The following is a 12,275-nucleotide window of genomic DNA, read 5'->3' as shown; positions in this document are numbered from 1 at the left end:
TGCACTTCGCTGGATCGTATTCTCATTTTTCCGAGGTACGACAAATGGCGACTTTGCTGGGGAAAGTCGTTCCTTAAGTGAGTCAAGCCTAGTTAGGACGTTTGTGTGCCTTTGTTTGTTTAATTGTGTGGCTTTTCTTTATTTATTGATTCTATCATCCTTATTGTTATATTGATATATTTGTTGTATATTGGTTCCATTGTGTTGTGGTACTTGGATATTTTAATTGCAAACCATGTGGGAAAGACTCTATACCCGAGTCTAGAGTGAAAAGACATAAGATAGGATGATGGTTGAGTAGTACAGACTCCCGAGGTGAATACTTCGTAAGAGTCGGTATGAGAACCTCACTTGGAGTAGATCCTTTTGCAAATATTGTCGCCCGAGGTGAATACTTCGTAAGCTTCAATATTTCAAAGGGGTCCGTGACTCTAAGAACCTTTTAGAACATTGAACCTTTGGCCAATTAAGAATGATGGTTGCGTAGTATGGATTCCCTAAGTGAATACTTCGTAAGAATCGGTATGAGAACCTCGCTCAGAATAGATTCTCTAGATGGAGTTGACGATCGGAAAGTATTTTCCGTAAGCGTCAAACATTCTTTTGAATCCATGACTCTGAGTACCCTGTCTAGAACCAAAGTCGATGGTTGCGTAGTAAGGACTCCCGAGGTGAATACTTCGTAAGAATCGGTATGAGAACCTCGCTCATAATAGATTCTCTAGATGGAGTTGACGATCGGAAAGTATTTTCTATAAGCGTCAAACATTCTTGTGAATCAATGACTCTGGGGATCTTTTGTAACAAGGCCCTAGATCATATCCGATGAGAACCCCATTTTGGAAAGGCAATCAGATTTATCCATACCTCGTACCTTTGAACTTGTACCAAAACAAAACACATGGCATCCATCCATTCATTGCATACGCATAAAAAGCAAAACTCTTAGTTTGTTTCGCATTATTTCAGGAACCCAAGACTTGTTAGCAAAATGAATCCTGACAGAAGAAGCACTTTTCAGTTCAAATACAAGAACGTGGACCTTTCCAGTCTGCAGAAGTTGAGTGCCAAAGTAACACCAATCAAACTCAACAGCTTTGTGCAAGACTATGGAAGAATTATGGACATCTTAAATGAGAAGATGGACGTGATGACCGCAGTGACTATTGATCAGTTCTATGATCCAACTCTATGTTGTTTCACGTTTTCTGACTTCCAATTGGATCCTACCTTTGAGAAGTTTGAGAGGATCATAGGCCGGAATTTGAAGGATCATAATCCATTTTCTAAGTTTGATGAAGGTATTCCTCCCAAGAGGATAGCTTTAGCTTTAGGTTTGAAGGTTTCCAAAGTCGTGCACAATTGGGATGTGAAGGGAGCTTTCAATGGTTTTTATAGGAAGTTCTTGGAATATCAAGCTAAGAAGATGGAAAAGGAGGGGAATTAGGAAGCTTTCTATGTTGTGATATCTGTGTTGGTATATGGGGTAGTTCTCTTCCCAAATATTGACCATTTTGTGGACCACCTGGCGCTGAGAATCTTCTTCTCTGGTAACCATGTACTGTTCCTCCTAGAAGACCTTCATTATGATCTCCATGATCGTCATGAGAAGAAGGGAGGAACCATTTTATGTTGTGCGCAACTGTTGCATGCCTGGTTTAGATCTCATATGCCCGAAGAAGGCCCTTTTGTCTCGAAGGAACTCAAGCCCTCTCAGAAGTTAGCTTCTCTCGCCTCTAATCATATTAAGTGGTATATTAGGGATTGGGAAACCGAGGATGTTATTGTCAACATTGGAGACTTCCCCAATGTACCTTTGATAGGAACCAAGGGTTGCATCAACTACAACCCCATGTTATCTTTGAGGCAGCATGGTTACCCTATGAATGGCCCTCCAAAATCTGAAGCTTTAGAGCCTTTCATCTTACACAGTGCTGAAGCAGATCACCCCACGGTGAAAAAGATCAAGAGGTCATGGCAAGGGATTATCAGAAAGGGTAAGGAATTGGGTAAGAGAAATTTCATCGCTCGAGAGTCTTATACTTGTTGGGTGAGAGAGAGGGTTCAGATGGTTAAACTCCCTTTTCCATTTGATCCTTCTATCTATCCGTTGGTTCCTGAGCTAGAACCCATATTACCTGAAGATGTGGAAAAGCTTAATGCCCGTATTAAGGAACTGGAGTTGGAGAATGCTGACTTGAGGATTAAGCTCGGCCGAGTCTCGGTAGAGAATGGGAATTTGAAAGATGGTCAACAGAAGAAGGATAAAGAGCTCAAAATTTCCAACAAAAGGGCTAGGGAGTCTGAGGCAAGGAGAGAAAAGTTTGGACAAGCGCTCTACAGTATTAAATCGGTGTTCAAGACGAAGGAGGAGGAGTTGGATAAAGCTTTACTCCGGATTCAAAAACTCAACAAGACTCTGGAATTGACCCTTGAAATGAAAAGGGAAGCATGACTGATCTCTGAGATTCATACTCGTGAACTTGATAATACCATTCAGAAATACAAGGATGCTCTGGAACGTGAGAAGCTGAGGATTGAAGAGTCAGAAAGAGTTTGCACACGGTTGAACTATCAGTTGGAACAAGCCAATGCTAGAATCCAAGCACTTGAAGGTGTGGATCAGGATACTGTCTATCTGATGTTGCTAGGTGAGTGCAGATATTGGAGAAACCTCTATAGGGACATAGAGATGACCAAGGCTGAAGACTTGCGCATCATTCAAGACCTCCAAGGATTTTACACTGAGTGGAAGGGCAAATTTCTGAGGCTGTCCAGATTTGTGAATTTCGTCATGCAAGAGCTACCTGAGAAACTGCAAGAAGCTGATTGGTGCATGTGTCCAGAGAACACCCCGCATCAAGTCTTTAATTTCATTAAATTTTGTAAGGCGATATTGGAAGGGATGACTACCGACCTTGCCACGGTTCGGAAAGCCCATAAGCCATAAGCATTTTGTTTGTATTTGAACTTTGTTCTAATTAATGAAAAATCGCTTTTGGGATTCATTTTATTGCATTTTATTGTGTTATTGCTTTAAATATTTGCGAATAAATGTTGTGGCATTTCTGAAATGAATGACTGAAACTAACCAAGAGTTTTGCAAACAAGATGCATCCATACATGCATTCATACATTTCCAAAACAGAGTCTCACTTCGTCCTTTCTTCCTTCAGTTTCACGCTGAATCTTCAACACCCATACAATACTCGCGCCCGAGCAAGATAAAGGATGGCTGAACAAGAGCAAGAGAGCTCCCGAGTTAGAGCTAAATTAGACGAGATGAGGGAAATGGTACAAGCTTTGACTTTCAGATTTGAGGTTCCACAAGCAACCGTGATTTCAGAAACCACGGGCCAGCAGTTGAAGTCCATCTTCAAAGGACGTTACCTTCAACTCTTCCCCCATATGGGCTACCTTACGACTTCGTCCCTCGAGCGGAAGTAGTGCACGACATAGGGAAATTTGTCCAACAAGTTGTTCCATTACTGGTTTACACCGACGCACGCCCAGTCATCCATACCGTTGCTCCACCAGCTGCCTATGCTAGGCACATTTCGCACTTTGAAGATCAACATCACATGTATCAGGTTGTCGACTCAACCGTTGTTGGTGACGAAGTAAGATTTGAAGATTTCAGAGAAGTGAAGGAGAACACGCAACTCCTTGAGAAGAAGTTCTGAGCATTAGAAGGAGACCACGTCTTTGGATCTGCTGCCAAAGAAATGTGCCTTGTATCTGGTTTGGTGATTCTGGCCAAATTCAAAACTCCAGACTTCGACAAATACAAGGGGCATACTTTTCCAAAGAGCCATCTCATCATGTATTACCGAAAAATGGTTGCACACGTGGAAGACGACAAGCTGATGATCCACTGTTTTCAAGATAGCTTGAGTGGGGCTCCTTCCAAGTGGTATTTAAGTCTGGATTAGAATAGGATCAGATATTTCCAAGACCTGTCAGACGCGTTCACAAAACACTACAAATACAACATGGACATGGCGCCTGACAGAAGATAGTTGCAAAGCATGTTCCAGCATGACAAAGAGTCCTTTAAGGAATATGCTCAGAGATTGAGGGAACTGGTTTCTCAAGTTGAACCACCTCTAGCCGAGAAGGAATTGGCTGAACTATTCATCGACACTGTCCAACCCCAATTCTATGAGAAGATGGTTGGAAGTGCTTCCTTGGGATTCTCCGAGCTTGTTTCTATAGGGGCTCGTGTCGAATATGATTTGAGAAATGGTAAACTTGCGGCTGTGGCTGGAACTTCAAGTGTTAATCCGAAGAAGTTCTCTGGAGGGTTTCCCAGAAAGAAGGAAGGTGAAACTAATGTTGTGATTGTTGGCCAAGGAAGAGCCCCTCCAAGAAGGAGACAACAACAATATTTACCGCAATAGTATGTTCAACAACCCTTTCCCTATCAGCAGCCCATGTATCCCATTCAGTACGTGGCTGTTATGACGCCCGCCTTTAATCAACAACCTGCTCAGGCCTATCAAGCGCCTCCAGTTTACCGACCAGCTCCAGTTCAACAACATGCTCCTATTCCCCCTGTTTATCAACAAGCACCAGCAGCTCTTGTCTATCAACAACCGAGAGCTCAAGCTCTAAGGCAAAACGCTCAGAACCAGAATAGGAGGCAAGGGGATAGGAAGACCTTCAATCCAATTCCAATGTCATACACTGAGCTTTATCCCTCTCTATTGCAAAAGGGTTTGGTAGTTCCCAGACCTATGGGACCTCCACCTGATCGTCTGCCTCCATGGTACAACCCTAATGCACACTATCCTTTTCATGAAGGTGCCCCCAGGCATGACCTAGAGGGTTATTACGCTCTGAAGCATAGGGTTCGTGAACTAATTGAAAGCAAGATCCTATCTTTTAAGGATATGGGACCGAACGTGAAGAACAATCCTCTTCCTCCCCATGGAGACCCTACGGTGAATGCCATTGAAGATGCCTTTGTTGGTGTTATGGTTGAGAAGGTGGATGATGTTAAGACTCCTTTGGCAGCATTCCATGCCCGATTGGTGGAAGCTGGCCTGATTAATGTTAGTCATGAAAATTGTGAAGAGTGTGCCACATACCCAAGGAGGTGTCAGGTGGTACGGGATGACATCCAAGACTTGATGAATAAATGAGTGCTTCAGATCTCCAGCGTTACAAAGAATGAAGATGTGTTGGTAATTGAACCTTACTTCAATTTACCTGAACCAGTTGAAATCCCATACTACAGTAGTGGAGTGGTTCCTACAAATAGTCATCAGTCACCTGTTGAGATATGTACGCCCACGCCTTTTCAATATGAGAGCACCAAGGTTGTGCCTTGGAAATATGAGATTACCGTTGTAGACAAGGTTGTTGAAGGAAGTGCAGACGTTGAAGTGACAGAAGCTGTGAGTGAGGACGTCACCAATATTGCAGGGATGAGCAGAATGACCCGTAGTGGTCGAATCTATACACTTGAATTTAACGTGACTCCTCAAGGGCCGGCCCAGGAATCTACAGTTGCAACTCCTGCTAAAGAACCCGAAGAGGTCCCATCTGAGGATGTTGTTGAATTCTTGAAGTTGATCAAGAGAAGTGACTACAAAATGGTGGATCAGCTGCATCAAACACCATCTAAGATCTCTATTATGTCTCTGCTGTTGAACTCCCAAGCCCATAGGGAGGCTTTGTTGAAGGTGCTTGCCCAAGCTCATGTAACGCAAAGCATAACAGTAGACCAATTTGATGGGGTAGTTGCAAATATCACAGCTTGTAATACATTAAGCTTCAATGGAGAGGAATTACCTGAGGATGGACAAAATCATAATCGTGCTCTCCATATCTCAGTAAAGTGCAAAGATGATGCTTTGGCAAGAGTCTTGGTTGATACCGGATCTTCTTTGAATGTTAAGCCAAAGAGAACACTCGCCAAGTTATCTTATCAAGGACCAACTATGAAACCCAGTGCCTTGGTAGTGAAAGCTTTTGACGGTTCCAGGAGAACCGTGATTGGAGAAGTGGAACTGCCCATATTCATTGGCCCTCATGTATTCCTGATTAATTTCCAAGTCATGGATATTAATCCAGTGTATAGCTGCTTATTGGGGCGCCCTTGGATTCATGTTGCAGGGGCAGTTACCTCCACTTTACATCAAAAAATGAAGTTTGTGGTGGACAATCCACTGATCATCATTTCTGGGGAAGAGGACTTTATGGTTAGTCATCTTTCATCCTTCAGATATACCGAGGCTGATGAGGTCGCTTTGGAAACTTCTTTCCAAGCTCTTGAAATAGCCAATGCCACTTTTAAGGGGATGAAGGACCCGGTTGGGAAAGCTTGTTCATATTTCGCTTCTCTGAAAAGCGCCAAGTCTAGTATTGAAGAAAGAAACCCTGAAGGTTGGGGGTCAGCTTATTGATGTTCGTGAGAAGCATGATCGCTTTGGTCTGGTGTCATACGGTGAACTGACTTTGGAGTTTTTGCTTTGGAAAGCAAATGTCGTGGATAGCAAGAGTCGCCACCAACTTTTCTTTTATCCAATAAGGAAAGGCGGAAAAGAACAGGAAAGACCTTGATTAGATTTTGGGTTCGGGAGGTACATTATACAAAGGGAAGGTGTTATCACCCTTTGTATCCATGGTTATCCATGGGCTCTTAATTGCTTAATCACTTATGTTTTTCTTGTCCGAAAAAGTGTTTGAGAACCGTTTAATGTTTTGAAAAGAGAGTTTAACTTTTGTAATGATTCTTGTACGAATGTATACAAAGTATTTATCTCGTTTAATTTTGAAAGTTGTTTAGAAAAATATAACTTGGCAATGATTCTAGCACGAATGTATACCAAGTGGTGATTTTCTAATAGATGTTTTGCAAAGTGTGAGGTGTGAAAAGTATTTTAAATTGTGAGTCAGCATTTAAGAGTTATACCTACCCAAGGTCTTTATGGGTATTTCCTATCCTTATGAAGGTAAAACTGTCCTTACTATTGAGAAGTAAGTAGTCTTGTCCTTTGGATGTAAGGGACATTGTAGGGTCATCGATTGGTCATTGAAGGCAACATTTTTAAGGATACCTTAGCATTCGAAGGGACGATCATCATTTAACCGTAGGCTACAACGACGGGCCATCGAGGGACAAAATCATATATTCGCAGGCAACATCCGAGGGACTATGATTTATCTTATAGTGACATGATGATTTAATCGAAGGGTCTTTGCTAAGTGTATCCCCACATTCACGGGACGTGACCGTAATACCGTAAGGCAACAAAGAGAGGGCCAAGATCATATATTCAAAGGCAACATTTGTAATCAGTTAGGTAATTAGGATGAATCTCCACAAGGGTATCCCACAAATAAAGTGGAATGCCTAGCAAGCTACCTTCTTCGGGAGTATGTGAGCCCTCACAAAATTCAGCAAACAGGTCAGAATACCAAATGGGGTGCGATCAATAGTTGCACCGAACAAAGGAATTGCAGCAGTAATAATGTCAGGCAAATAATACATAGCTATGATAGAACATGTCAGATAAGCACAGAACAGAACGGAAAAAAAAATCAGCGACTGTCATGTTCGCTACTGCCTCGCCTAGCGAAGGCTTGGCGAACACTCGCTACATGTTCGCTTAGCGATGTGCTAGCGAACGGCTGCGGGTTTTGAGTTTAATAACAGTACGATTTCAGCAAGCTCCAAACCCTATGGCATCCATTACAGAAATTACATGGTTAAACATTCAAGACATCCATGCATACTTAAATCCACATGCAAAACCTAAGATACACTTATAAATTCAATCATAATACCACATGTAAATTGAGAGCATAAAGCGGTAGGGGTAGTGCAAACCTGTTTGCAATTGAATTGCAATGTTGAATTGGCGGATCACTCTTAGGGTTGGTGTCGGATTGAATTGGGCGGAGGTAACCTTTGTGCAGGTGAGTTTCCTTCAGGGTTTCCTTTAGGGTTGTTCTGAATTCTCTTGGTTAGCCTCCAGGGTTTTTCCGGTTGCCTCTGTTAGGGTTTTCTTGTTCCCTCTCTCTGTCTTTGTGTCTGTGTCCGTGCTTTTTCTGAATGAGGTCTTGGTATTTATAATAGTTTTTGTGACCTAATGGGCTCAGAATGAAGCCCAAAATTTCTGGTATTCGCAAGCTTCGCTAGGCGAGTGGTGCAGCGAAGAGTTCGCTAGGAGAAGGATTTTGCTCGCCTAGCGAGCAAGCCAGTTTAAGCCATTTTCTGGATTTGGCCACCTGTGTGCTGGGTCTTTGTTCCTTTAAGATCAATGTCTTGAAAAATGAGTTTGAGTGCCTTGAAAAATGTCTTGCAAGATTAATGGGCAAATTTTGGGGTATGACAGCTGCCCCTGTTCAATATTCTTAAACCGAGAGAGTTAGAATGGTATGTACGCCATTCGTGGTCTGGAGGTGGAAGATTATTGAACACTTAGAATGCCCCAAAAATTTGCACTTGTTAATTAAAAGTTAATCTTGATGGAGATGGGCTTAAAGATGCCATCTAGGAAGTTTGATGATGAGAGCTTCAGAGTGCGTCGTACATCAGACCAATTTGAAGACATGGGTGCCACACCGGGTCGTACGCTAGACCGTATAGTGAGTCATCCATTAGGCTATCGACTTCGCTGGGGATAAAGGATCAGCATGGATCATATGCTAGATCATATCTGAGTTGCAGAATGAGTCGTACGTTAGGCTGTATCTGTCGAAATAAGAATCAGAATGGATCATGCGCTAGATCGTATCCGGGTTGCAGAATGAGCCGTACTTTAGGCTGTATCTGACGAAGTAAGAATCAGAATGGATCGTACGCTAGATCGTATCTGAGTTGCAGAATGAGCCGTACTTTAGGTTGTATCTGACGAAGTAAGAATCAGAATGGATCGTACGCTAGATCGTATCTGAGTTGCAGAATGAGCCGTACGTTAGGCTGTATCTAACAAAAAGTAGTTGTACGTTAGACTACGCCAGGTAGTATCGGAGGAATGAAGATCAGAATGGATCGTACGTTAGATCGTATCTGAGTTGCAGAATGAGCCGTACGTTAGGCTGTATCTGACAAAAAGTAGTCGTACGCTAGACTACACCTCAGAATGTACCGTACGCCAGGTAGTATCTCGGAATGTACCGTAGGCTAGGTAGTATCTGAGGAACTAAACATCCAAATGGGTCGTACGCTAGACCGTATTGGAATAGTTGAAGGAATCATATGTTGGGCTGAATCAGAATGAACCGTACGTTAGGCTATATCTGATAATATTGGTATATGTTGTATTTGCAATAAATGTCTGGGATGGGCTTAAAGATGCCACCATTAGGAGGATATCAGAGTGCTTGTCAGTATGGATGTTCATATGGATTATATCTGAAAGATGTATTTGAATCTTGAATGTAATCGATAAAGATATCCGTCTGAATGGATATTTATTTTGACTGTATCAGAAGGATAATTAACCTGAAAAATAAAGTTAGCTTCATGCCATGTCATGATGCATGAGATGTTTTATGCTTTCGAAAATAAATGCGAACATTGTATGCATGTGTATGCTGTGAAATGATGCATGAATGAATTATGCGTCTGAAAATTTTGCCAGGGGAAACTAAATCCCGATATTCTGGTTGGAGACATTTGTATTGATGACCCTTTCTTAGCTGGGGATACTTGATTTCTGTCTGATGGTAGAAACATTCAACAGAGCCTGGCTGGGGATGGAAGAGATGACCAGTCTGTCTAGTAATGCCAATTTCTTCTGGGAAATAACTGGTTTTGCTGGGGAATAGGATTAGCAACTGGATTCATCGGAAAGCATGGTTAGACTTTATCCTCGACCCTAAAGTCTTTTAGTAACTGCTATTTCTATTTTATGCATGTATTTTCGGTAGACATCAATCATGTTCAAATGCATATATTAATTCGAATTAAATCAATGGACGTTTATGCAAACAAAACAGAGAAAGTAAAATAAAAGCATCTTTTTGGAAATAAAATTGTATCGATTTTGAAAGAGGGCCTATAAACAGGCAATTTGAGTACAAGGAGACAGAAATCCTAGTAAGAGGAAATTGTCAAGAAAACAAAGAAAAAGCTATGAAGGAAAAGTCCTATTGATTTTAATTCCACTACTGTCATTATGTTTTCAAGCCTCTCCTCCCCTGCTGTCGGATAGAAGTGATTGGCTTGTTCAGTCCCTTTGACCTGGGTGAAGCTGACCGAGAACAGGACATAGTCATACACTTTAATCCCTAATTTTTGCATGGACCGCCTTTTCAGGTTTTCAGTCCACCAGGATACCCTTTTTTGCCCAAGCCGCCTTTTCAGGTTTTCGACTTGCCGGGTGTACATTTTTATATGTTTATCCCTAATTTTTGCCCGAACCCTTTTGGTTCGGCGGGATGCCCTTACTTTTGCCTAGATACGTCGACCTAGCGGGTCTCTTTTATGCGTAGTATTTTTTAACTATGTTTGTGTTCACGGGATGTGGGAAGTCTTCGCCATCCATTGTAGCAAGCATCATGGCTCCACCAGAGAATACCTTTTTAACTACAAATGGCCCTTCGTATGTGGGAGTCCATTTGCCTCTAGAATCACCTTGTGGTAGAATGATATGCTTTATTACCAAGTCGCCAATTTGATATACCTATCTCTTGACCTTTTTATTAAACGCCTGGGTCATGCGCTTCTGATATATCTGCCCATGGCAAACAACCGCAAGTCTCTTTTCATCAATCAAATTTATCTGATCGAGTCGAGTCTGGATCCATTCATCTTCATCTAAGCCTGCCTCTTTCATAATTCTTAGAGAGGGAATCTGAACTTCCACTGGTAAAATGGCTTCCATTCCGTAGACTAATGAGAAAGGAGTTGCCCCTGTCGAAGTGCGTACTGAAGTGCGATAACCATGAAGAGCAAAGCGTAACATCTCATGTCAGTCTTTGTATGTTACTGTCATCTTTTGTATGATCTTCTTAATATTCTTATTAGCAGCTTCTACGGCGCCATTCATCTTTGGCCGGTACGGAGAAGAGTTATGGTGTTTTATTTTGAACTGCGCGCAGAGTTCAGTAATCATCTTGTTGTTCAAATTAGTGCCATTATCAGTGATGACTCTTTCAGGGATGCCATACCGACAAATAAGACTATTCTTGATAAACCGTGCCACCATATTTTTGGTGACAAAAGCAAATGAGGCTGCCTCTACCCACTTTATAAAGTAATCAATAGCAACAAGAATGAAACGATGTCCATTAGAAGCAGTAGGTTTAATCTCTCCAATCATATCAATGCCCCACATTGCAAAGGGCCAAGGTGTTGTCAACATGTTCAATGGAGTAGGAGGTACATGTACTTTGTCCGCATAGATCTGACACTTGTGGCAAGTTCTGGAGTGATGGTGGCAATCAGCTTCCATGGTAGACCAATAATACCCTGATCTCAGAATCTTCTTGGCCATCGTATGTCCACTAGAATGAGTCCCAAAAATACCGTTGTGTATGTCTTCCATAATCTTTTCTACTTCCCTTTTATCCACACAGCGCAGCAAAGTCGAATCATGATTATGTTTGTATAGTACTCCATTACTCAAAAAGAATTTAGCGGAGAACTTCCTCAGAAATTTTCTGTCATTGATGGATGCCCCCTCAGGGTATTCCTGGGTTTCTAAATATCTTTTTACTTCGTGGAACCAAGGTTTCTCTTCTACTTCATCAGTATTAAGTTCATAACAATATGCTGGTTCATCTAATCGTTCAACGGTGATCATGGGAGCTTCATCATCCCATCTGACTCTGAACATAGATGACATGGTAGCCAATGCGTCTGCCAACTGATTCTCTTCTCGTGGAATATGTTCGAAAGTAATCTCTTCAAAGTATGGGATTAATGTTAACACCCTCTCTCGATAAGGGATGAGATTCGGATGTTTAGTGTCCCATTCTCCTTTGATCTGACTGATTACTAAGGCTGAGTCTTCATACACACTCAAAAACTTGATTCTCAGGTCTATAGCAGCCTTGAGTCCCAAAATACATGCTTCATATTCAGCCATATTGTTGGTGCAATCAAAACATAGTCTAGCAGTGAAAGGCGTATGGCAACCCCTGGGAGAAATAATTACAACACCAACACCATTGCCCAATGCATTAGAAGATCCATCAAAAACCATAGTCCATCGGGATCCCAGTTCGGGTCCTTCATCCGGTCCAGGTTCTTTATAATCAGTAACAAGCATGACATCCTCATCAGGGAACTCAAAATTCATAGATTGGTAATCATC

The 12,275-nt window shown here is 41.9% G+C and overlaps 1 protein-coding gene across 1 annotated transcript; it reads left to right on the top strand.

Moving 5' to 3' along the window:
• The first annotated feature begins 4,460 nt into the window (after positions 1-4,460).
• Positions 4,461-6,153, top strand: LOC127129715 (uncharacterized). Its single transcript, XM_051058850.1, has 3 exons — positions 4,461-5,054; positions 5,154-6,038; positions 6,121-6,153. Exons 1-3 carry the CDS (start codon positions 4,461-4,463, stop codon positions 6,151-6,153), a joined length of 1,512 nt encoding a protein of 503 aa, XP_050914807.1.
• Positions 6,154-12,275: the final 6,122 nt, after the last annotated feature.

The sequence above is a fragment of the Lathyrus oleraceus genome, chromosome 3 (assembly GCF_024323335.1).
Source record: "Lathyrus oleraceus cultivar Zhongwan6 chromosome 3, CAAS_Psat_ZW6_1.0, whole genome shotgun sequence".
Taxonomy (NCBI): domain Eukaryota; kingdom Viridiplantae; phylum Streptophyta; class Magnoliopsida; order Fabales; family Fabaceae; genus Lathyrus; species Lathyrus oleraceus.
This window is presented reverse-complemented; position numbering and strand designations above follow the sequence as displayed.